At 54.1% G+C, this 26,171-nt stretch overlaps 1 protein-coding gene across 3 annotated transcripts in view; it reads right to left on the bottom strand.

Annotated features, from left to right (window-relative positions):
- Positions 1-10,753: 10,753 nt before the first annotated feature.
- LINGO1 (leucine rich repeat and Ig domain containing 1) overlaps positions 10,754-26,171 on the bottom strand; it is a 129,361-nt gene continuing 113,943 nt past the window's right edge. For all 3 annotated transcript variants that reach the window (XM_058811492.1, XM_058811493.1, XM_058811491.1), the window contains one exon: positions 10,754-12,904. In XM_058811492.1, the coding sequence (XP_058667475.1) occupies positions 11,051-12,892 (1,842 nt within the window). In that variant the 5' untranslated portion in view covers positions 12,893-12,904 and the 3' untranslated portion in view covers positions 10,754-11,050. The remainder of the gene's footprint in view (positions 12,905-26,171) is intronic.

The following is a 26,171-nucleotide window of genomic DNA, read 5'->3' as shown; positions in this document are numbered from 1 at the left end:
AAGGAAAGGAAAGGAAAGGAAAGGAAAGGAAAGGAAAGGAAAGGAAAGGAAAGGAAAGGAAAGGAAAGGAAAGGAAAGGAAAGGAAAGGAAAGGAAAGGAAAGGAAAGGAAAGGAAAGGAAAGGAAAGGAAAGGAAAGGAAAGGAAAGGAAAGGAAAGGAAAGGAAAGGAAAGGAAAGGAAAGGAAAGGAAAGGAAAGGAGTTTTGAAATATTTTTGAAACTTTTTTTACCCCTGGAGCAACATTTTGCCAAACTCAATAGCCTTTACAAAAGCCTAAATGAATAATTGTTTCTGTCATGTTCCAGGAAAAAAGTATGTAGCTCAGCAATTTTTCCTCTCAGTCAGAGCAAGCATTTTGGGTGTGAGATAGTTTTATGGGTCATTGAAAACCCTACAGAATTATCTGGGTTGTTATCAGGGCGATGGCACAAAACACAGACCCTGCTCTCAGAGGCTGTTGTGACCTTGCTCTGAGTGCTCTGCTTTAGCACAGAGAGGATGTTGCTGTCATGTTCTGGTCCTTCCACAGGCAAGAAGGGCTCAGTGCACTTGGAAAAGCAGCCAGAGGTTGTCAGCACCGTGTTGCACATGGAAGTTGGTGCTCCCTGCCTACTCTTGCCAAATGTTCAGCCTGGGTGAATAATTTGGGTTTGCACTGTGCCACGTGCCAGCCCTGCTGCCCAGGGAGAGTAGGGACCCTGTGGGGATGCTCCTGCCTGAGCATGTCACAGGTGCATAAAACCTGGACACATTCTGTTTGGCAGGAATAATGCTTCAAATCTTCATCTAGACTCCAGTCTGTCATTGTGGTTCACAAACAGTAGCAATGCTACTGGAGCAGTTCCTGGAGCTGTCCAGGGAAATACCTCTGGATTGGCTGTGTGTCCCATTGCTGCCCTTGGAGAAGGTATGGGGTTAGATAGTGGTTAGATGTTTCTTCCTAAAAGCTGCAACTCCTGACCCTTCAGTAGGAAAATTCTGGTACTGCTATCTTGCCTGCTGAAATACAAGTGGTGTTATTTTAATTGTCAGCTCTCTGGTTTGTGTGAGGAGCACGTTTCCTTCCCTGGTTTCACTCACAGCCTGTTCCACCAGCATATCTCCTGCTGGCCAGATGCAGGAAAGGCCTCTTCCCCCTTCTCCATGAGTGAGACAGGCAGCTCTGCCTGATTGATCTGCTGCCTTCCAGCCCAGATCATTCCTCTGCAGGTCTGTCTCTCACCTGCCTGGGCTCTGCTAAATCTTCCCTGGAAGGAAGAACTATTTGTCAAGTGAAATAGGAAGGTTTGAGTCTCATGTTCCCCAAGGCCACTTAGCAGGGCTCTGGCTGCTCTCTGGACACTCTCTTTGCTGTGCTGGAGTGGCATGAGCAGGAATGAAGGCCACGAGGCTTTTCTGCCTGCTGTCAGCACTGCTCCTGTGAGCCCTCCTGGCAAGCACTGTGTGTGCCTTGTCTTCCCCAGCCTGTGAAGGTGCAGCATGCCTCAGCTTTGCCCACTGTGGAGCAACGTCTGTGGTCTGCACGTCATCTTTTGTGCTTCTCTGCAGCAGCCCACTTATTGACTAGGAGTGTAATTGTGCTGCATCATGTCTAATTGGTTTGCTCTGTCTCTCTCCATTTGCTTTCCCTGCTGCCCCCCCGCTCCCCCCGTCAGCGCAGCGAGCTGCGAGCGTGAGCAGGGCACAAGGCCACGCTCCTGATTGCTGCAGGAAAACAAGGCACCCAACTTCCTCCTTTCTTCTCCTAAATTCAAATGACAAGAAACAGAGGCAAACAATTTTGCCAACCCTTGGCAGAGGGCCAGTGCTGATAAAGAGCCGTAATTAATCTCCCCAGCTTTATTAGAATATCATTACAATTAACTCGGCAATCTTCTGTTGATCAAAGCCATTGTTCCCTGCAGAGCAGAAGAAGCCAGCGTGAGCCTGGATTGTGCTGTGCTTAAAAGCACCTAGAGCTGGATCATTCCTGCCAGGCCAGCAGCAGCTCCATCCCTCTGGCTGGCAGCACAAGGGCCGGCAGAGCTGTGGGCACAGACCTCTGTCCTCAGCCGGCCTCTTGAGCCTCTTGCAGCTTTGATATATTTTTTTAGCTTCTCTCTTTTGTTGCGCTATTATAGCCCAGATCCTTTGCAGGCACCTGTGAGTCCCTGATTCCCTGTGTAGATGTTTTTGGGTCCAGCCTTCTAAGTACCAGGCTGATTCCTTTGTGTGTGTTCATAGAGCTCATAGCACGCTTGCTTCTTAAGCTCAGCTGGAGCTACAGTGACTGCTGCAATAACAGAGGCAAAGAAACCAGGGGAAACATTTGTAGAAGCCACATCTGAAGGAAAGGAGAGCTGTCAGAATGAAGCTCATAAGCTCTACAGTTAAATAGCCCAAGATGTGTGCTGTAGAAAAGCAGGGAAAATGAGCACCGTTAAACTTTCCTCCCTTTCCAACTGTTCTTTTAATATCGGGTAGTTATCTGTAATTTAAGCCTGCGATTAGTTTTATCAAAAAGATAGGTCTGAGGCAGAGATCTTAAAAATGATTAGGTGTGTGTTTGAAAGACAAGAACAGCTCCACTTGCACTGCAGGATAAAGATGTCTGTCTGTTTGCTGCCTTGAGCATCCATCTGTGAGGGCCTTGTGCCAGAAGAAACCTCCAGTTCCACACAGATCCCAACCCACCTCAGACTTTCAGGGCACTTCTCATCTTCCTTAAAAGATGCCAGAGCAGGATGCTTCTGGCACTGGGCAAGATTGTCTCAGGTGATTTTATATCTCTTCTTCCTCATCACACTTCAGCTTTTGAAGAATGCTCTCAGCTTTGGTGCTGTTGCTGGGATCATGACTACACAACCTTGCTGAATGCTCAGTCCCCTGCACCTGGAGCCACCAGCAATGTGGAGACACTGCCAGGTTGGTTTCCAGAGCATCCTGTCCGAGGGGTTACTCTAGAGGGGGCTGGAGGGCCTGCAGCCCATTCCCCATCCACTTCTGCACCTTTCTGCCTGGTGGGCAGCCCCGTGCCAGGCTGGAACAATGCCCAGGGACTCCAGAGCAAACAGCCTGGCCCTGCCTCTGTTCTCAGCTCGATGTAAGATGGCTTAGGTGGAGGTTTTATCCTGGAACTGACTCTGCCACAGAGGATTTACAGGCTGTGAGCAGACTCAGTGGGTGTGAAAACATGCTATCCAGGTACACAGAGAGAGAAGCAGGGGAATTTAAAAAGCTCTGGGTCTCTTCCCCTGTGGTTTGTGGGGCAGGTTGCAGCGGGCCAGTGAGCTGTTGTGCAGCAGGCAATGCTGAGCTGCCTGGCAAACCAGCCTGGGAAGGGTTCTTAGGTGAAGGTGTTTGAATCTCTCTCGCTTTTTGTCCTGAATTCTCATCCATTTGAATAGTCAACACTTGTGAGCCCTGGGAAAACGAAACCAGAAAGAAAAGGCAGGTCCAGAGTTGGGTCTAATTGACCTTGGCATTGTCCCTTTAAGCAGCCACCCAGGAGAAGGGAGCAGCTGCTCCAGTCCGTTTGAAGGTGCAGATATAGCATATCCAACCTTGCCTGTGCTGCCTGGCTTCACTCTGCAAATCCTTAACCCTTCAGGGCTGGGGGAAAGGGAGCTGTATTTGCAGTGTAATTTTATATACACAGGGCTGGGTGTGCTGAGTAAATGCACCTCACTGGTGGCAGCAAGCAGGATCTGGGGGTGGCACCCACTGCCACAATTCCTGCTACAGGCAGGGGCATAAGTACATTGCAGAATGCAGTCACATGAGGGTTGGTTTGATGTAGGCTGCCAAGTTAGAACCCTCTTCCCTCTTCCCTGCCCCTTCTGTGGCTGGGGATCTGGGGCACTAGAAAACCCTAAGAAGAACAACCCAAACCCAAGAGTATCCATGAGGTCCTTTGGTGGTTGGTCCCTGAGGAGAGAACTTGTCCTTTTGGCCACCAGCATTCCTCAGCACAGGTGGGGGCAGGAGGGGCTGCTCAGCCTGCATGGAGCAGGTTCAGAGGGAGCAGAAACTAAAGAGGCTCTTCCAAAGGGCTTAAAGCAAGGCTTGTCTCCCCATGCCCTGCTGCACCTTCCCCTGCTCCTCCACAAATGGCTGAGGATATTACCAGGCTCTCTCAGGTCTCTGGGGAAGATGCAGGGGCTGAGTGTCAGGCTGTTATTAAATGTCATTAGTAAGTGCCAAAACTGTGTGTAGCTCCTCAGGCACAGACAGTGACTGGAGGAGGGATGGTTCACAGTGCCAGGAGATGAGTGAATGCTGAAGGTCAGGGACACCTCAGTCTGGGCTGCCTTCAACTCTCATTACCTGGTGGAGGCAGGAGGGAGGGTGTGTGTAATCAGGGACTTCCTTGGGCTCACATGGGGAGTCCCCAGCATGGTCTGTGTGTGAGGAAGAAGGAGCTGTGCAGCCCCCAAAATCCTCCTCTTGTATGGGGCAGGGCAGGCTCCTGTCCATCACCGAGGAGCTGCTCAGGGGAAAGACTGATTTAGCCTCTCTTCTCCTCAGCAGAGGCAACTGAAAGAGAAATTTTGCAAATGTTTTTTCTGCTGATTTCCATGCTTGGCTCTAGCTTTCCCCCAGAGAGAGCTGGAGATGGTGCACTGTTGGGGAGGCAGCACCAGCATCTCCCGGAAAGCCGCCTGCTTGCTTCGGTGCCTGGCTAGCTGTGGAGATCTGGGGAGGAGCCAAAAAACCCAGAAAGCACCTGCCAAAGGGTGAGATGGAGGCAGAGGCAGCTCTGGTGAGTGTGCCAGGGGCAGGAGCCGAGGGAAGGTGAGTTGGGAATGGTGTGCCCGCAGCAATCGCAGCCTCAGTGCAGAGCTCAGAGCACGGAGCCGCTCGCGCGGTTTATTTCAGGAGAGCTGCCCTAGTTCTGTGCCTTCCGTGGAGTCCCTAATTATTCCTCAATCTTTGTAGCGAGCTAATTAGTTTCTCAGCACTCAAGGCTGGGGAACACTGATAGGCTTGGGAAGCACAAGATGAAGTGATGATGAGGAGAAGAGAGCTGGTGGGAAATGGCTGACTGGCAGATGGGAATGGCTGAGAGCAGGGCAGGGTTTGGAGAGCTGCTGGAGGATGGTCTGGGAGGATGAGGAGGAGGGAAGAGCCATAATCTCTTCAGGCAGGGTCTGCAGTGTGACAGTAGGGGAACAGCAATGAACTGGCAGGGGGTAATTGAGGGGGAACAGGGAGTGAGAGGGATGGCCCGGGGCAGAGCAGCCACAAAGGGCAGGGCAGGGCTCAGGGCTGGGATCCTGCATGGAGAGAAGCACAGCACTGGGCAGGGCAGCAGCTGCCCCCTTATGTGGGTACTTCCTTGGGCAGCTGCCTTTCCCAGGGTGCTGCCTGCAAGACCAGCAGCCTTTCCTGACTGTCCCATCATTTTGCTAGCTTGGTGGTGACACTGAAGAGCTTTGCTGGGAGAGGCCAGCCTGGTCTCCAAACTGGATGCTCACCATTCTGCTGGGTCAGAGCTGCTTCTTTCAGAGAGACCTAGCACAGATAAGGCAGCCTGCACTGATACCCAGGTCCCCAGTGTTCCCATGTGGGTGTTCCCCTCTGGCTGCTCTGTGTGCATGGATGCCTCGTTGCTTTGACACAGAGCTGTGCTCCAGAGCCCTACATCTGCACTCTGAGCCCCAGGAGCACAAAGGTCTCATTCCAGCTCTCACTGTCATTGGGAAGTTCCAGTGGCCACTGAGAGTGGTGTGTGACAACTCTGAAGTGCCCAGGTGGCCACAGATTTATTAGCGTATTATTCTACTAGTGCTGCAAATGGTGTCATCTGTCTTCTAAACTTTGCACTTTATTTCAGGGAGAGAATTTAGTATATCCAGGCAATATGCTCTAGCTATAGTATATGATAAAGCCCTGCTGGGAAGTATAGTTTAATTGATTTTGTTATTAAAGTGCCACTGGAATAAATTTGCTCATTTGAATGAAATGTCTTATTACCTGGATTGTAACAGGCACATGATGAAATCTCCAGAGGGCTGGAGCTACCCACTGCCTGGTGGTAGAAGCTGACATGGAGCAGCTGACAGGGACCTGGCACCCTGCTCACTGCAGGCTGGTCACCCTGAGACCCTCAGCACCCACCCAAATCTGCAGGGAAACTCTGCTTGGAAACCTCAGGATGGGAACAAACTACAGTGGCAGGGCTAACTGTGGTTTAGTCACAGTTTGTGTTGTTCATCTAATCAGTTTCTCAGGTAAGGACATTGTTTTAAAGGGAACTGAGGGAAAATCTCTTTCACAGGACAGTATTTTTTCAGTACCACCAATAATGGGGGTGGATTGAGGAATGAACCATTCCCCATTACACTGGGACTAACAGCACAGCCCATGCTTTCCAGTTAAAATTTGATTGCCTTGAATCCTGAGGATTATGGAAAATAAGAAAAAGGCCTAGTAAAATTTATGGGTTTTAATCATAAACTGATAGAATCACAGTAAATCTATCATAAGCATGCAGATACAGATCTGGAAAAAGAAGGGAAAGCAATAGGCTTTTTCTTAGAGGAGTTATGTGTACCTTGGCAGGGCCAGGGGGAGGGGAAACAGGGCTGCTCCCCCAAACATCTCCTCTGGGGCTGCACCTCAAATCCCTTCTCCTCTGCTTTGTCCTACAAAAGCCTGGAAGCAGGAATTGCACTGCAATGTCCCTGTCCTGCCTCATGGCAAACTGGCTGGGCAGGGCTGGAGAGCCCATGTGGAGGTGGAAAAAGAGGGACAAGGCAGGAGATGGGGGAAAAAAGAGAAAAGAGAATCAAAGCCCAAAGATCTTTTTTCCCTCCACCTCTCTGTGTGCTGCTCACTGTGGTGGATGCAGGATGAGACCCTGCCAGGGGAGGAGGGAGGCAGAAATGTGGGGCAGAAAGTTGTGAGCAGAGGGGACTGCAGGAAGCACAGCCGTGGTGCAGACAGGAGAGCTCCTGACAGAGAGAAACGGCAGGAGAGCGAGGGAGCAGCACAGAAGGCAGAAAGTATTTAAAGAAAAAAAAAAAAGAGAGCGATAAGGAAGAAAAAGGGAGAGAGTAAAATATTGGCTCTGAAGCTGAGATAAGAGAGAGAGGGCAGTTAGTGAGAGAAGGAGTAAAATTAAGTGTGATAAGGCCTGATAGAAGTAGGGGAAAGCAGCAAGCCCAGGCAGAGAGCCAGGGGGCTGTGGGGAGAGAGCTGGGGGGCTGTGGGCAGAGCAGAGGGGCTGTGGGCAGAGCTGGGGAGCTGTGGAGAGAGCTGAGAGGCTGTGGGCAGGGCTGAAGGGCTGTGGGCAGAGCACAGGGGCTGTGGGGAGAGCTGGGGAGCTGTGGGCAAAGCTGAGGGGCTGTGGGGAGAGCTGGGGAGCTGTGGGCAGAGCTGGGGGGCTGTGGGCAGAGCTGGGAGGCTGTGGGCAGGGCACAGGGTCTGTGGGCAGAGCTGAGGGGCTGTGGGCAGAGCTGGGGAGCTGTGGGCAAAGCTGAGGGTCTGTGGGCAGGGCACAGGGTCTGTGGGCAGAGCACAGGGTCTGTGGGCAGAGCTGGGGGGCTGTGGGCAGAGCTGGGGGGCTGCAGGCACAGGAAGGTGAAGGGCCAGCCTGGCCCCTCCTCTCTGGTCACCCCTGTAGATGCTCTGTGTACCTCTGGTGATCCGTGGAGAGGAGCTGAGCGGGCACAGGGATTGCTGGGGAGGGTCAGGGAGTGGGTGGGTGTCAGTGTGTCCTGCAGGGTGCTCACAGCCCTGCTCCTGCCTCGGAGGCAGAGGGGAGAGCTGCCACCTGCCTGCCATGGGCCCTGTAGTGGGGGAACACATGGAGCTGGTGGGGAGGGAAGGGCTGGGGTGGGTGATGTTCCCAGGCTGGAAGGGCTGGGTAACCACTCATCCTCCTCCCTGCTGTGCCCCCACACACCCTGCCTGTCACCAAGATCCCCATGGCACTCCCAGTCTAGGAAGCAGAGGAGGTAAGGCACATTTGCCCTCCATGCCCTAAGCACAACTCCCTGGGGTTTTTTGCTACCTCTTTTAAACTGTTTTAGAAAGTGCATTGTATTTATTGTGATTCAGAAGAAGCAAGTGGAAACTGCTGTCTAGCTCTGACACACAGGCCACGGTTCCCTGAAGAGCAGTGCTGGAATCCAGCCTCTGCTTTCTCACCCCTGATTAAACTGCAATAGAAACAGACTGTAAATTTCAGCAAAGGAGAGAAAGAGAGTCTATTCTTTGGGTTTGGTTTTTTTCCTCGTTTTTACCAGCTATGAAAATGGCTGAGCTTAGTTGCTGGCCACTCTGAGATGCTTTTCTTCTGCTCCATCCATCTGCTTCAATCACATGGTGACTGGAAAAAAAATTATCTAGCTCACAAAGCATCGAAGATTAAAAAATCAGTGTGGGTAACAAAGTGTATGGCAGTGCCACAGAGCATCAGGCAAACTCACTAATGAGGGATTTGAGCTGCAGCTTGGGATTTAAGGCAGCAGTGTGGCCTCCCCCAGGAGAGGGTACAGCAGAGGTGGTGGGGCTGGGGACAGGTGTGGGGCTGGGAAAATTCCTGAGATGTTCAATGGAAAATAAATCATTTGCTCTCTTGTTTTCTTTTTTTTAAAAACCTTTTTTAACAGTGAAAGACTTGGTTCCCCCCTTTGATTGCTGGGGCTCTGTAATGTATTGCAAATTCCTCATTGGACTTGGTTATTAGTATTTTTTAAAATCGATGTGTGTTGAATTAACTCTTTTCATTACAGTTAAAAGTGATCACTGGAGCCAATTAAGCAGCTTTTTTGGATGGCCAGTGCCTGTAGCTGTCCAGGGTCATGGAGACCTCCCTTCCACCTCTCTGCTGAGCCACTGGCTGAGTTGGTTGTCAGTCCTGACAACCAGGCTCAGACTGAGCTTTCTGTGCCTAAAGTTCTTTTTTGCTTGGTTCCACTTGGCTTGGCATCATCCTCCAAGGGCTGAAGTCCTTGTGCATCCCTGCCTGTCCCAGGGGAGTGCTGCTCTGAGCCCCTGGAGCAGGATCTGCAGTCTCTGGAGTCTGCCTCCAGCTTCAGCCCTAGGTTTGTGTGTTGCTGTTGGCAGTTTTGTGTTTAGCTCGCTGGAAATATTGGGAGGGGAAGCTCATACACTGTTTTGCTTTGGCTCTTTTAAAAAGCAAAACAAAGCCAAAGGCTTTTAAAAAATGTATTGGTTTCAAAGTTACAAAGGAAGGATGTGTTAGAGATGAGGAAAGAACAAATCAAAGCTTCTGAAACTTGCTGTGGAGAAAGAAACACAAAATGTTTTGTTTGAAGATGAACAGAAAGCTGATATCAGCAAAAACTCCCCCTCCCTGCAGCACAGGTGCTTCAGGTTGGTTCCTCAAGGATGGCACACTGCTGAAAGAGAAGCAAATCCTTTCTTTCCCATCTTGGGGCCCCAGGTTCCTGGCACTTACATTTTACCATCTTGTAGTGACTTTGATCCCTGGAGACTCCTTAGATGCCTTCCAAATCAAGAATGAAAATCTGGGCTCTGCCTAAGAGGTGTCACTGAGGCTGGGTGGGCCAGGGGGGTCAGTGTGGTGCCACCCTCTTGGTGGCAGCTGGGAAGGTTGGGAAGCACCTACTGATTCAGTAAGGATGGTAAAACCTTCAGTGCCCATATTGACACCATTGGCAGGGATGTTCTGTGTTTTGTTCTTGTGGAGATGAGATGGTCCTTAAGGTCTCTTTCAACCCAACCCAACCCATGCCATGGTTCCGTGAGACAACAAAGCCCTTCTAGACCTGGTGCAAGTCCCAGAGCAGAGCAAAGGCAGGATGCTGCTGTGACCAGAGCCCATGGTGATGGGCTCACTGCTGCCTGGCATGGGCAGTGTGTCACAGCCTGTCCTGTTCTCTGCCTCAGCCTATGCCTGTGGCTATAGACCTGTGGAATTCCATTTTCAGACAAGGTCTCCTGTGAGCCTGGAAGCTGAATTCCCTTGGATGTGCCTGAGGGTGCTTGAGACTCTGGCTGCCAGTGATCAGGTCCTGAACTACAGGCAGGTGGGGAGCAGTGCTGGAGCTGCTCCAGGCACCAATTGCTGGAGGCACCCAAGTGGGTGCTGCCAACGGATGTGTCACATCCCTGCCCATGGGGACAGCTGTGCAGAGCACAGGAGCCAGCTTGTCCCCTATAGGAGAGGACAAACCTGGTACTGCTGCAAAGGCTGGCAGAAGATCCTCTCCCCATTGAAGAAGCAGGAGGATCCCCAGTCCTGCCCAGGCAAAGCCTGGTGTCCCTGGCTGCTCTCCTGGAGGCCACGGGCAGGCCCAGCCCTGCAATGGGGCTCTGCATCCTCCTCCCACACAGAGGGCAGGAAAGCACAGCCCTGCTCCATACTGCTTATGGACATCAGTGTCACAGCCCTGCTCCACAGGCTTTGGGGATGGCCAGGGGAACTGACTATAAAAACCAGGAAAAATAGTCAGAGCTGCCTTGGTGCCACCCGGGCACTGCACTGCGGGGAGGTGCCTTTGATGTCAGCAGGAGACTCGTCCTGGCCTGGGGCTGCTCTTGGCAAGGCATCTGGGGAGTGCCTCTGAGGCAAGAAAGCAAGCACTTGCCAGGTACAGAACTGGACAGATCAAGAAGTCAAAATTTTTCATTCCAACTATCTATAGGAAATAGGGTTTTTTTATTATTTCAAGTTTTCATAAAAATCCATAATTATTGAAATCAAAGTTACAGAAGAAAGTTCGTAACTTTTTTATTGATTTTATTTCTTTTTTCTTTCTTTTTCCCACCCCCCCCCGTTGTTTTTCCCCTCTCAGAGTTATATCTGACACCAGAGTCCATCAGACAAAGTCCTTACAAACACAGGAGTCCTGAAAACATCGGCTGAATGTTTTCCTGGTATAAAGAAGAGGAGGAGGAGGTGGTGACAGTGCGGGCGCAGTGGATTTGGACAGGGGCAGAGGGCACGGTGGAAGGAGAGAGGTCGGTATGTTTGTAGCAATGTTTGTTAATTATTTTTTATTTGTTCATTTGTTCTTTTTTTTTTTAAAAAACAAAACAAAACAACACCATTATTATTTGCAAATTGTCGCCTGGTTAAATCATTTTCATATTAAACTTGCGCGGTGCGTCGGCAGAGCTGATGCCCGCGTCGGACTTCCGTGGCACGTACTCGATTTCAATGTTGTGCTTGGTGTTGCCTTTCCCGCGGCTCCAGAGGAAGAGGAGCACCAGACAGAAGAGCACGACGCCCAGGAAGGAGATGAAGCCCATGGTGGTGGCGATGATGAGAGTCTTGATGTCAAAGGGGAAAGGCACGGTGGCGCGCGTGCTGTTGGCATCGCTCTCGTTGGGCTGGTTGGAGATGAACGCGAAGGTCTTGTTGGGCTGGTGGGGCCAGTCTGGGGAGTAGCTGCGCACGTGCAGGTGGGCCAGCATGGTGTCGTTGCCACCCGCGTTGCTGGCGATGCATAGGTAGGTGCCATTGTCCTGGATCTGGGCGTAGCGCACCTCCAGCGTGCCGTCAGGGAAGACAGTGAGCCGCCCGTTGGTTTTGGTAGAGATGAGGTGCTTGCGGGGAGACAGCCACATGATGGTGGGCGGCGGGTCCCCATCTGCCCGGCAGACAAAATGCACCGTGTGGCCTTCGTCCACAAAGATCTGCTGAGGTTTGCGGTCCCGTATTCGTGCTCGGCGGCAGGTGAAGTAGTTGGGCAGGAGGACGTCAGGGAAGTCCTTGAACTCCTTGCCCTGGACGAACTCAGGGGTGGAGCAGGTGGGCTGCTGCTTGTTGAAGTTCAACCTCCATCGCCGCCGGAAAACCCAGAGCAGCCGGCAGTCGCAGGCTAAGGGGTTGTTGTCGAGGATGAGCGTCTCCAGGTTGCCCACCGAGTGGAAAGCTGACTCCTCCAGGGTGGTCAGCAGGTTCCCTGACACGTTCAGGATGCGCAGGTAATTGAGGCCGCGGAAGGCGAAGGGCTCAACCGTGGTGAGCTGCCCTCCCACCAGCTGGATCTCCTGGAGCCTGAGCAGGTCATGGAGCATTGAGCCCTCGATGGTGACAATGGGGTTGTAGGACAGGTTCAGGAACCGGAGGTAAACCAAGTGCCTCACCGACACGTACGGGATGGACGTCAGGTTGCAGTGGGTGATGGACAAGGAGGTCAGGTTCAACCCATAGAGGCAGTTGGATGTCATGGTATCCAGGTAGGGCCAGTGTGAGATCTCGAGGACCTTGAGCCGGTACAGCCTCTTAAATGAGTAATCCCGGATGGTGTTGATGTTCAGGTGGCGCAGCCGCAGCACGATCAAGCCGTGAAGGTGAGACAGGGCCTCCGTGGGGATGGAGGTCAGGTTGCATTTCTCCAGGGTCAGCTGCTCCAGGCTGTTGAGGCCACTGAAGGCCCGGTGGGAGATGTAGACGAGGTCGTTGTCACCCACCTCCAAAGACTTCAGGTTGTACAAGTCCTGGAACATGTAATCTAGGAGGATCACAATTTTATTCTCACTAATGTCTAGCTTGGTAAGGTTGCTGAGTCCAGTAAACACCCCCAAAGGGATCAGCTTGAGTCTGTTACTCCTGAGCCCCAGCGTCCTGAGGTTGAAGAGGTTGTTGAAAGCCCCAGGTTCAATGGCACTGATAATGTTCTCGTTTAGCTCCAGCTCCTCCAGGTGAGGGTAGTTGGCAAATTCATCCTGGTTGAGCGTCTTGATGCGGTTCTTGCCCAAGTCCAGCAGCCTGGTCTCAGTGGGGATCCCCTCTGGCACGACCATGAATCGCTTGCGGTGGCACAGGACGGCGCGCTCCTGGGCGGAGCACTCGCAGCGCGGCGGGCAGCCCGTGGCGGAGCCGGACAGGATGGATCCCAGCATCAGCAGGAGGATCGGCTGCCAGCAGGCCAGGATTGGGCTGCGCATACTCGCCTCCCCAGCTACCATCCTATCTCTCACCTGCAGGCAACAGTGGGAGAAAGAGCGAGGGGCACGTGAGCAAACAACGGGCACAGCCAAGGCAAAAGCTCTGGTGTCCTGGCAGAGGTGATGGGAAGGCAAAAGGCACCACCCAGGCACAGCAGAGGGTCTCATTTTCCAGCTGAAATGCAGCTCTTTGGCTTCAAGACCCTCTCTCCTCCCCACTCCCTGACTTTCCACTCGATGGTTGAACGTGCACAGACTCTTGAGTGGAAGGCCTTGAGGAATCTGTGTCATACAGCTTCCTCTGCTTCTTAAAAAAATAATTTAATACGAAACACATCTATCTACATCCTATTTTAAGCACTTGAAATTATTCCGTTCCCTGTAGATGGAGCCTGAATATAAAGGCTGCTTTGCAAACAGAGGAGCTGAGCAGAGGATGGAGCATCTGGGGAGCCCCACTTGGGGCGAGCAACACTGACAGCTCAGTGGGAGCCAGCTCCCTCCTTCTGTGCTCCCCCATGCCCCAGCTGCTCTCAGTGTGTCCCCAGGGCCAGTTCCTTGCCTCCCACCATGCCAGCCTGCAAGGGCAGACCCAAACCATTTCCCCCCACCCAGAAACAGCAACTGGGCAGACACTGCCTACAAGAGCAAGCTGTAACCTCAAGTCAGGTCCAGGGGGGCTCTGGATAATGAGGGAGCTGCCTGGTGTCAGCAGGGAAAGAGCCAGTCTCCTGCTGATGTCCCTGGGGAGGGCTGGGAGACCTCCCTGGGGGCTCATGGTCTGGCTTGTGCCCCAGCCCAGAGCCATCCTGGCCGGGCAGAAGCGGATGCTCCTTGTCACGCTGCCTTTGTTGCATTTATTCCCTTGTTCAGGCTGTTATGAGGAATCAAATCATATCAATATTGCATATTAGATCTCCAGCTACTCCAGCCCTTGTTTATCTCTACTGTTATGTTACTCTCTGCACTACTCCCACTAATGCTATTTATGGCTATCACCAAACACACCCAATCCATTACTTCCATTGGCTCTGTTTGTATCCATCATTGTATATCCTGTCCATTACTTTCCCTGCTCTAGCACTATTTATGGGGCTGGTACACGTTCTGCACATTCCTGCCATTGCATCTGCTCATATTCATCATTTCATACAGATATATGACCCAAGGATCACTTTTGTTCCCAAAAAATTATTCAAAATTTCTTTGTAAGATACAAGGATGGGAGATGATGGACTGGCCATAAAAATGTCCACCAGCACCATCTTGGAAACCACCAGCCTCGACACAGCCAGTGATGGGCTGTGAGGGCCTGGAGTGTCCCCAGAGGAACCCTCTGTGGTTTCCTCCCATTCCACTGTCCCCTTCCACCCCTCCCTTTCCTGCTCCCTCTGCAGTGGGGCTGCTCAGTGGGGATCACACTGAACACATCACAGTGCAGGGGTGCAGGGATAGGAGCTGCTCCTGCCGAGCTCCCCTGGCCATGATGCTGAGCTCCCTCCTGCTGGCCCTGGGCCAGCATGTCCCAGTCCAGTGGAAACATTTCCAGTGGGAGTGCCTGGGCCCCAGCCAGGCCGCAAACAGCCATTTGCTGGGTATTTACAATCCATCATCTCCATGTCATCACCTCCCTGGTGCTGGGCAGCAGTACAGATACAGGGGGTTGCTGCTACCACTGACATGCTGCTGGGGTGGGGTTGGGACTGGGGCCGGTGCCCTGGAGCCAGGCTGGCCCCCTGGTTGGCATGGCCCAGGGTGCACATGGGTTTTCTCCCCAGGCTCCTGCTGCAGCCCTGGCTGGGGCTGGGCTGCCAGTGGTGCCCATGGCCAGGAGCCTCTTGGGCACTGCCCTCCCACCACATGCTTGTTCCTGAGCGCTGGCTCGCCTGCAGCCTTTTTTCTCAGAAACCAATTCCTGCTCCTCAAAGCCGTGCTGAGAAAGCCATCAAAGACAGCAAAACACGGCATGCAAAACAAAATACAGTCTGAGGGGCTTAATTATAGCAGGACTGAAAACACTCAGCTCATTAAGAGTGCCAGGCACCAGCCTTGTTTGTGTGCCGGGCCAAAAGCTCCGCTCTGCCTGCATGTGCTGCTCTGTTCTGGTCCCTGCTGGCCATGGGGAGGGGGCAGAGCTGAATCCTGCAGACCAACTCCCCCCAGGCTCACTCCTGCCTCGCCAGCAGCAGGAGGGAGATTGCACCTCCAAAGCAACTTGTGCTGTGCTGTCATCCCCAGCACAGCCTCGGCACGGCCAGAGCTGTGCAGGATCAGTGAGTAAAAAATCAGCAAAGGGGCCAGAGATGAATGAAGCAGAATCTGTGTGGTGTTACCAACGAGCACAGCCCAGAATTAAAGTCTAGACACACCTCACACGTTATTAGTTCTCAGCTAAATTTAAATCCGTGATAAATACAATCCCTGACAAAAACATCCGTAATCTTAATAGCCAGAGTCACAGAAGAGCTTTGGGAGAAAGACAATAAATAAGCTGGAAAATTCTGAGCTAAGATGAGCTTTAAATCACTTCTGGCTCCCATTTACCTCTGCCTGATTCGGAGAGAAATAGTTGTGCCTCAAGGTGATGTGGATATTAAGAGATGCCCTTCTAAAAACGACTCAAACTGTGATTTTTGTGTGAGCTGTGGGCCAACAATGCATGCATGGTTTTACAGCCCCAGCACAACTGCTACCTGCAGGAAGGGCTTTCCACAAAGCCCTCCCAGATTTACTCTGAGGAAGACCCTGAAACATGCCCAAGCTGCCCTCCAGGGTGCCAGCCATGGCCCAGCAGGAGCTGCCAGGCAGGAGCAGAGATGGGACCATGGCCGTGATGCACAGTCCAGCCCTTGGCATGAGCGTGGTTCTCCTTCCTCAACCACAGAAAAAGAATGGACAAAAAAAGCAGCAGCTGCCAGGCTCGCTGCCTTTAGGTGACAGCAAACCCAGTGCAAGCCAAAGCAAAACTCACGCTCAGAGCCATGGCAGCCACTGACCCCTGTCCTCAGCACCTGCTGCCCAGGGCTGAGGGCTCTCAGTACTGTCCCCTCCTGCAGGAAGGTCCCAGCCTCGGCCCAGGAGGCACAGATGGAGGCACCAGAGCTCTGCCTTGGTGCTAAACACAGCAGGGCCTGCCCAGTGTCTGTGCCTGGGCTCACTGCTGGGAGGGAAGATGCCATTCTGGGCCTGTGCCTGGAAATGCAGCCTGGGGCCAGAATGAAGCGCTGACGTGCGTGGGGTTTGCTCTGGTGTGACAGGCACAGGCTGCCCTGGGGAGGGAGGAACAGCCCCAGAAAGCCAAACTTGGGTGATGACCCAAAAGGGAGCCCAGGTTCTGCCCCTGAGTGTGCTCCTGAGGATGCCCCAAGGGGTAGGGCAGCCACCTGGCCATGCCCACCACTGTCACCGCTGTCCCTGGGCTGTCCCCTGCTCCCCACCCCTGTGAGCAGGGAGCGATCTGCTGTGCTGACAGGGAGCGAGCAGGAGGCAAAATCCCCGAGTCAGCTCTAAGCCCACCTGGCAGCCATAAATTACAGGGCTGGAGATGTTCACCCTTGAACCAGATGCTTCTGAGAGCATCGAGCCACAACAGGCAATTTAGGACAAAGCGAGCAGGGGGGGAGCCCACGGTGCTCTGGGGGCGCAGTGTCCCCACCCTGTCCTGCAGGGGCCAACCTGCTGCTCCCAGCTGTGCACAGGAGTGAGCTGGACAGTGTTGGGCATCCTCACTGGGATGCAGTAGGGGGGGTGGGTTCAGCCATGGGCTCACCCCATCTCTGCCATGATGGCTTCATACAAAGCCAACGAGACACAGCTCCCCGAGTCCATGCTCCTGTCTCCTCTAAGCTGCTCCAGCTAAATCAAATTTTATTGAACTTCACTACATTTTAGAGACAAAGACTTCAGGTTTACAAATAAATATTTAACAACCTTTCCTGCTGGTAGAGGAGTTTCTTTCCCAGACCCTAGGCTCTGCACTGTTTCTGTAGCTATCTGCAAAGCAGCAAAACAAAGGGCGCAGCTTTAATTTGCCAAACACGTTTGTGCCCATTTCCTTCTCTCATCATTTCCCCTGTGTCCAGTGTGCATTTGTGGGCCCTTTTGCTTTGTCTCCCCCTCCTCTCCACCCTATCTGCTCCCTCCTCCTCCTCTTTTCCCACCCAGTCCCAGAGTGCAGGCATTGGCAGTAACTGCCCTTCTCCCCCCTGCTCAAGGATGGGCAGCAATGGGTGGGAGCATCAGGCAGAGGAGGTGATTTCCCTTCTGGAACCACCATGCTTCACATGGGGAAGAAGAAATCAAAGATAGAAAGCATAAAGTGATTCCTGAGTGCTGTCAGGGCGCAGCCAGGGTGGCACAGCACTGGCTGGGCAACAGAGACCTGCCAGCACACTCCTCTGGACCTTCATTAAAGTATGGGCTGCTAACAAAGGGTTAGAGGGCAGCACTGTGTCCTGGCCTGGCCCCAAAATCATCCAGGGGCAGCACAGGAGGGTGAAAGAATGGGGAGAAATGGGCAGAAGATGAGAAGGACCCCTCAGGGTGGTGGGGACACACGAGCAAGTTGTGCAAATTGAGCAAATGGGCCAAGGCAGGTCAGGCAGAGGAGAGCCCACCCCCAGCCCAGCAGCACCAGCTGCCGGGGTCGCCACTCCCCTTCCCACAGGAAGGCACAGCTCTCCAGCTGGGAGCTCTGCTCAGCCTCCTGCAGTATCTGCTTTCAGCAGCTCCGAGGTGGGAGCCTGGAATAGGTGTGAGGCAACCTGATCTGCTCTGGCAGCTGCTCTGGAGCTGTAAAAGATCACCAAGAAGAATTGAAGATGCAAATCCCCTTCCGGCACTGACACCGCCCGGCTGGCACCAGATTTTGGTCGTGGCTGGCCCATGGGAGCGCCCTGCAAAGGCATTTCCTCAAGGAAACAGGCTCTGCCACCCAAAATGGGGTGTCCCCAGCACTGCAGTCAGTCAGGAAAGCACCAAGGCAGAGAGCAAGAAGAGCAGAAAAAACGGAGATGCCCAGGGGAGGAGAAGAGCTCTAACATGGGCTGAGGGGCTGGAAAGCTGGTAAGGGGAGGCTTTGGCTCAGCTGCCTGCTGGTTTAAACCTGGGCTGTGGATCTACCTGACCCCATGCAGGGACAGCTATGTACAGAGAGGGACAGCCAGCAGCGGCCCAGAGCCAGCCTGGAGAGTGGCTTTCATTTTCAGGCAGGTTACTGGAGCAGGACGACGGGAAGGAGATCCTGGTTGTCTCTGCAGGACACCAAAGCTCAGAGCAGTTTTTGCTGAGGCTGTTTCTTGCTGTGATCACATCTGTGCAAGAGCTCCTCACCCTCCTCCTACCTGTGCTCCTTCGTTTTGAGCATCTTTTCTCTCTCTGGCTGCACATGCCTCAGCGCCCCATCAGCAGAGCAAACATCCTGACAAGGGATCAATAAGTAATTGCAAAGGCAGCTGTGGATGTCAGGGGCTGTAAAGCCCTGAGCCAGCACAAGATAAACGGGGGGGTGAGGGTGCAGTGCAGAGTGGGGCTGGGGCTCAGGGCCAGCCATGGGTGGAGATGGCCAGGACATGGACTGGTCACTGCTGCCACAGCCACTCCTGAACCAGTGGTTCTGTGCTTCCCAGGTCAGGTGAGCCTGGAGAAGGCTCATTTTTTATTATGTGAGCCAAAGAGCAGGGGAGTTGTGTTTGCCAAGGGAATAGCTCCCAAAGGCTGGCTGGACACTTCTAGGGCTGGGTCAGGAAGGGATGGCTGGAGGCTGGTGGGCACTGGGAAGGACATGCACCATTTTGAATGGAGATTCTCCTTCTTCCTTTATTTTGGCAAATTTCATTGGGATTGTCACCTCTGTGGATATGGGCTGGGTCACCAGGATGTTTTAAGTGCTCACTGAAGGCAGGCAGTTCACCTTGCACTCTGATCAGTGAGCACTGTGTACAGGAGGCTCCAGTGTACCATAAGGGTCTCTCTAGATGGTTCCTTTTCCCTGCTGGAAAGCTGAGAAAGCTGGGAAAGGGGGATGGAAAAACCCCAGGCTCTTCTCAGGGCAATGGAAACACTTGCCCTGAAGAGGTGAAAGAAAGTCCAAGGAGTGTTCCTGCTGGGAGAGAGCCAGGGTCACAATGACATTGCAAGGGCATCTCCTGCAACATGCCCATGGCCCAAATGCCTTCTGCGCTCCCTGAGCTGCCCTGCACGGGGTGGCAGGGCTGGGGCTGGAGGATGGGCACAGCCCTGCAGGCACAGCCCTCCCTCCCAGCACACGGCCCCAGAGCTGCTGAATCAGCCAGAGCCCAGCTGCACAGAGCCTGAGCTGGACCCGTGTGCAGGGCAGGACAGCACCTGACATGGCAGAAAAGCAGCTGAACAAAGTGACCCCACTGCCAGAGCGCCTCTCAGCCCCGCCAGGAGCAGATGGCATCGCTGTGTGGGCATGCCTTGAGGGCTGGGCTGGGGACAGGGGCTCCCTGCTCCCCCAGAGCCAGGCTCCAGCCTGTGCCCCAGCAGCGAGGAGGACACAGCTCTGCCAGGCTGGGCCACGGCTCCAAACCACACCTGGGGGCAGGAAAGACGAGCTGCTCCCTCCTACTGCTCCCTGCCTGGGAACAGCCAATCCCCTCCAGCTACCAAGGGGCACCCCATGGCTCTACAGCTCCCTAGAGCTCTGCTCAGTGCCCACAGCAGGGCTGGGGCACCAGCAGCTCCAGCAGCACTAACCCAGGGCTAGCAGGCAGAGCTGGGGGAGCCCCACCAGTGCCTCCTGCCCTCATTTACCCAGGGCTGCCTCAGGACAGCAAATGCCAAACCAGCCCAACACCCTGGTCCCAAGGGCCATAGAGAACAGCTCTGAGGCTTTGGGATGTGACCCCCTCTAAATGCCACCACTCCAAACCACTGTGTCCCTACTGCATCCCTGCCACTGCTCAGAAGTTGAAACCCCAGGTCAAAGTCGCAAAGGCTGGGGAACAGCAGGACCGGGGACCAGTCATATTCCTTCCATTTAATTTAAGCTAAGACTGTACTTACAGCATCACTTTGGTTCTCAGGGCACATCCCTTGAATTCCCCTACAACCAGCACAGGATACCAAAAAAAAGTACAAGGGTTGCTCCTTTCCTCTGGAAACCTTTGGGACAGTGGCAAGAGAACTTCAAAGGACATAGGACATGAAGCAGTCAGCTTTGCTGACCTCAGGGAAACGTGCTGATTTACCCCCCTTTAGGACCAGCCCTGGTATTTTTATACTGCTGCCTAAAATAAGTGGCCTGGGAAGCCTTTGGGAGAAGCCAAGTGCAGCCCAGCCCGGTAGAGCTGGCCCTGGGATCACCCCCCAGTGAGACAAGGGGCAAGGGGCTGTGTGTGCCCTGCTGCCAGGGCTCCCATGAGCACCAGCAGAGCTGTCCCTGCTGCACAGCCCCAGGGACACGGGGCAGAGCAGGGGGCAGGAGCACGGCTGTGCTTCAAGGCACTGCGAGAGATGGAAGCCCCAGTTCACTCCATCCACCTCATTTCCCCGCTCCTTCCCACAAGCCACATCTGTCTCTCTCTCCCCCTCCCATTTATTATTAAGTTTTGTTCACATAATCACAAATTTGGTGCCGCAGGAAATTCCAGAGAGAGAAATGGAGAAAAAAGGGAGGCAAAGAAAGCATGAGCAATAGCAACTGCAGAGGGAAGATTCCTCTTCCTAGCCTGGTTTTCTCTGGGCTGGTTTTACATGTATAATTCCTTTTTCTTTCCCCCTCTCTCACTTGTTTGATTTTTGCATTATTTATGGCTTGTCTTCAGGGCCTGTATTTGCTGTTATTGTTTCATTCAACAATAAAATGGATTAGATAAAAACAAACTGTGCTGAGCCACGGCTGAGCCTGCCCGTCCTGCCTCCAGCTGAACCCACAGAGCCAGGCAGGGAGAGCAAGGGGCCACCAGCCCCTCCCAGCCCAAATCCTGCAGGAAGGGAGGTGCTGAGGGAAGCCTGGACAGGGTTTGGGCTGACAGAAATCCTTGGCAGGTATGGGGCTGTGCCAGGCAGAGCTGTTCTAATGCCCATGACAAGGGGGGGGCAGTGTCAGCACAGTGGCAGCCTCAGCCATGCATTCCTCAGCCTTTCCAGCACACACTGAGCCCGTGGGCATGGAAAAAAAGAGAGACCCACCATGGGCATGGAGCAGCTCCCCACTGCCCTCAAAAGGAGGCAGCTGTGGGGTGGGTTTGCTGTGCTGTGCCTGGGCTGCAGCAATGCTTCCTGCCCTTTCTCCTCTCCCAGCACTGTGGATAATGACACGGAGCCTGCGCTCTGGGCTGTACGTGAGAACAAAAGTAATCATGGGGAAATCCAGTGCACGGGAATGCAGTGGGAAATGCGAGGCCAGGGTTTCCATTTCGTTGCCGTTTCCCATTGAGGAGGATAAACAGGCTGAGCACAAATCAGTTTAATGGCAGCACCTAATGGCAGCGCAATTCTGCGCTTCCCGGAGCGAGCCGTAGCTCAGGCCCAAAGTGGCAGGGAGATGGCAGCTCAGCCCTGTGGGACAGCTCAGGCCCAAAGGGGCAGGGAGATGGCAGCTCAGCCCTGTGGGACAGCTCAGGCCCAAAGGGGCAGGGAGATGGCAGCTCTGTGGCACAGGCACTCCATGGCACAGCCCCAGACAAGCACTGGGAGCCCCCAAGAGTGGCTGCCCTGGGCAGCAGCACCGAGATCACTCAGTCCACCATGGCACAAGGGGAGTGCTATCCCTCTGCAGCCATGGACTGTTGTCTGCCCAATTCCCAGCAGAAAAGAGGTGTCCCTGTGAGAGTCCCTCACATCCCTAAGGTACTCAGACCCACGGGGTGTCTGTGGAGGGCTGTGCCTTGCTCTGTGCTAGAGCACACAAAGCACTGGCCAGCAGAACAGGGCACCAGGCCAGTGCTTACTGTGATGTATCCCTGGCTCCTCAGGCTCACATTTTTGGTAGACCAGATGGACCTGGCTCTCTGTGACTATTCCCAATCCAAAGGAGGGGTGGAGAAAGGCTGGGTTTGGGTACAGGAGGGAGAGGTTTGGCTGCTGGAGGGTGAGAAGTACTTCTGGAATGCTCAGGCTTTGCTCACCACCCCCAGGTTGCCTCTGAGGTCTAAATCGGTTGTTTCCCATTTCACACTCGACATCTCAAATCCAAACAAAGAGCTGAAAGAATAGATCACGTCAAAATATTTCTGCTTCTCCCTCCTACGAGAATTCCCCATCAGAGACCAATCCAATTAAGGTGCAGGTTATGAAATTAACCATAATTACCAGAGCGATATTTAATGTTTTGCATTTTGATGAAGAAACAGAATAGAAATGACAAAAAAATGAGTAATTGTGGGTCCTACAGCTATAACTAATAGCAATATGGGGGGAGGGGAAGGGCTGCCAGGGAAGGGAGGGCTGTGTGGGGTGGGCTGCATCAGGAACCTCACATCCCCAAGGGCAGGGTGGGTGCTCAGGGGCACAGCCCCAGGGAGCCATGGCCAGCCTGACCCCCAGGGCAGAGGTCAGCCCAGTCTGATGGCAACCACAGGCATTTTGCTATTTGAGCATCCCTTGGACAATGCTGGAGCACAGGAATCCTGTCCTGGAAGGCACAGCCCAGTCCTGCACCTCCTCACTCTGTCCCTGCTCCCTGTGGAGACCCTCCAGCTCAGCCAAGGACTGTCCCCACCTCAGGACAATGACCTGAGACAAAGGACACAAGTGCTTCAGTGGGGAAAGCCTTTGGCCTCTGCCAGGACACTCAGGAGAGGAAAGCTCACTGTACATACATCCATTGCAGGATGCCAAGGCACTGACCAGCACTGACACATGAATAAAATGATGGAAAAAACCATGCAGGATGGTTAAACAGAACCATGTCTGTGCTTCACCATGAGAATGAGCAAAACAAAGCCAAGCTCCCCGGCCCCTGTGACAGGACAGTGACCTGCTGCCCTGCCTGATCCTTACTCAGGCAGGAGATGCTGTCTGGATGGGGCAGGGCATGGGAGGGGCAAGGGATGGTGGCCAAGGTGTTGGTGAGGCCAGAGGGAGGCCTGAGCCACGGGTGGGGCTCATGGCAGGGCTCCCAACACAGCCAAGCTGCACCAATACACTCCATGCACCCCATGCAGGCCCAGAGAGGTCCCATTGGCCGTTCCCGAAGGTGGGAATCACCCAGGATTCACCCCAGCACAATGCTTGGGGTCTCTGCTCAAGGCAGGGTGCTCCCCCCACTATCCCCCCTTCCCAAGCCACACTGGTGTGACCTCCTGTCCCCAGGGATGGAGAGAGCCACACTCTCCCTGCCTGGGAAGGGGAGATGATGATGATGGTGTCACCCTCAGTGACATTTATCACCATTTATTCAATTGCCCGGGTCAAGCTGACAATTAACCCTACTCAGACACAGACACCTCTGTGCCACCCAGCCTCCTCCTGGTGACAAGGGACAGAGGCCACACCACGCTGCTGGCAGTGCCTGGGGGCTGGGGAAGCACAGGAAGGGGGACTCTGGCTGGTGTTTGTCCCTTCCCCAAGCAAGCCCCATGCCCAGACAGCCCCGTCCCCTCTGTGTCACACACGCCCTGGCACTGCCCAACAGGCAGCAGGCTCCAACAGCCACCAGCACTGGCTGGGAGTAAGGCATGTCCCCAGGCACGGTCACACGGTGCAGAGGCACAGAGATCTCTCTCCCCACAGCCATTCCCTGCCAAAAGTTCCAATTTTTACTCTCCTTCTGGAAAGAAACTGGAAAAAATTGACTAAGAAGAAAATTGAGGTCATGGCCCTCCGTTTCTTTCTCCCTTTGTTTTTCTTGGGTTGTTTGATTTGAGTTAAACATTTGGAGCCCTTTTCTCTCTCATCCCAGCTACCTGAAAAGCTCTTCTGGCTCTTTTCCCACCAAAAGCCATTTCTGCTTGAACCCTGCTCGAGGCTCAGCAGAGAACAAAGGAGAGCTGCTGACTCAGTGCACTGGGTGTGTTGGAGAGACCAAACACCCACCCTGGCCAAGCTGGGAACATTTGGGTGTTTTCCATGTGCCCATTGCCAACTCTGCCTCCAAGGACAGGGTCCCACCAAACAGCAGCACCCAGTGGTCATCCAATGTACCTCACTGAGCCCCAACAGGTTGTGTTGTGTTTTATAATCCAACAACTGTAATTACACTATAATTGTGGTGTTATTATAAAGTGATTTATCAACCCCTGAATTAAAGTCTCAAGTCAGAGGATTTTATGCTTGTCACTTACATGGAGCAGCACTAACTTCAGCAGTGCTACTGTGGCTATGTGAAGCAGGACACTAAAGGAAACAGAAGTCCTTCAGTGATGCTGTTAACCTTCCAGGAAACAGTGGTAATTAGAGGTATCACACAGTAATTACATTACAGGTGTAGAGTAACTGCAGCACAGTACGGTGTTACAGTGGCACAGCCATTTGTTGAGTAATTAATCCGTCCACAAGAAGGCCTGCAAAACCTAATGCTTCCCCAGGAGCTGTAAAAGCAGCTCCACTGTCCTCTCCAGTCACCTCCTGCCTGTTCCAGGGGACCCAGCTGGGGCTGCCTGAGCCCTGGAGCAGGCAGCTGCTATGGGGAAACTCTCTGTGGGGAGACATGGAGGCTTTAGCCCAGGGGCACATCTCCCTCTTGGCCTTGCTCATCGTGAGAGCTCCAGAGGCCCCCTCTCCTCCACGGCATCCAGGAGGGAGCCAGGAGCAGCAGGTGAGCAGGCAGAGCCAACCCAGCCACTCCTGCTGTGCCCCAGCCCACCCTGCTGGGAGAGGAGCTGGGACAGGCACGGCTGCTCCGGCCACCCCACCTGCAAGAGGTGCAGGACAGGGAAGAAGCAGGGGGAAGAATGGTTTGGGCAGTGGTGCTGGCTGGGATAGCTGCTGTTGGGGTGGGGACAGGCTGGGATAGCAGCTGTAAGGTGCAAATGGGCTGGGGCAGCTGTCATGGGGTGGAGGTGGGCTGCTGTGAGATAGGGATGGGCTGGGATAGGGGCTGGAATAGTGCCTTTGGGTGGAGATGGGCTGGGATAGGGGCTGGGACAGTGCCTTTGGGTGGAGATGGGCTGGGATAGCTGCCTTAGGATGGGGATGGGTGGGATAGGGCTGGAATAGTGCCTTAGGGTGGGATGGGCTGGGATAGGGGCCGGAATAGTGCCTTAGGGTGGGGATGGGCTGGGATAGGGGCTGGAATAGTGCCTTAGGGTGGGATGGGCTGGGATAGGGGCTGGGATAGTGCCTTTGGGTGGGGATGGGCTGGGATAGCTGCCTTAGGATGGGGATGGGCTGGGACAGCTGCCTGAGGGTGGGGATAGGTGGGATAGGGCTGGAATAGTGCCTTAGGGTGGGGATGGGCTGGGATAGGGGCTGGGATAGTGCCTTAGGGTGGAGATGGGCTGGGATAGCTGCCTGAGGGTGGGGATGGGTGGGATAGGGGCTGGGACAATGCCTTTGGGTGGGGATGGGCTGGGCAGTCCTGTAGGTCCGTGCAGCCCCGTGCTGGAGGAGATGGCTCAGGCACGGCCACACTGCTGCTCCAGCGTGCGTGAAGGTCAGGTCAGGGCTGCTGCAAGGTGCAGAGCAGCGAGGAGAGGGTTAAGGCTGGCAGGAGGGCTGGGATGGGGCTGTGGAAGGGGTATCATTGCAGAACCACAGCTGGGCTCTGGAGGTGGTGCAGAGGAACGGGAGATGGAGGGAGATCCATAGAGTGGGGCTCTTCCCGGAATGCCCGAACTTCCCCCCGCGAGTCGGGAGAGCAGCGGGGCTGTCACACCGATCCCCTGCTGCCGGCCAGCGGCCACAGTCGCTCGCTGGAGAAGGCGTTTGCTGGGAAGGAGCGCGGATGGCGATGGCTGGGACGGCAGCTGGGCAGGGACAGGCAGGGAGAGGCAGCAGAGCCTCGGCGACGCCAACCAGCCCGAGCAGCCCCGATCCCACCCGTGCCCACGCTCGCCCTCCCTCCCTCCCTCCCTCCCCGAGCAAATCCCCTCCGCGGCACCAACGCTCCCATTCCTTCTCGGAGGTGACACCTCCAGCACCTGGATCGAGTCGTGCCTCTGCCCATCACTCGGGCTATTTATACATCCAAGGCGCAAGGTGAAAAATCCAATAACCCACACACAGTAACGGAGAGCAACAAGCACCGGCACCGCCCGGGAGGGCTCCCAGAGCCCTTCAGCCAAGCAGGCTCCTGGGCATCCGCGCATTCCCCACTGCCCTGGGCAGCTCCTTTAACATGAACCGCTTCTTTTTCTGCCAGACACAAACCGAGGGCAGAGCCCGCACCCGC

Source organism: Ammospiza caudacuta, chromosome 10 (genome assembly GCF_027887145.1).
Source record: "Ammospiza caudacuta isolate bAmmCau1 chromosome 10, bAmmCau1.pri, whole genome shotgun sequence".
Classification (NCBI taxonomy): Eukaryota; Metazoa; Chordata; class Aves; order Passeriformes; family Passerellidae; genus Ammospiza; species Ammospiza caudacuta.
Note: the sequence above shows the minus strand (reverse complement) of the source record. Positions and strands in the feature narration are given on the sequence as shown.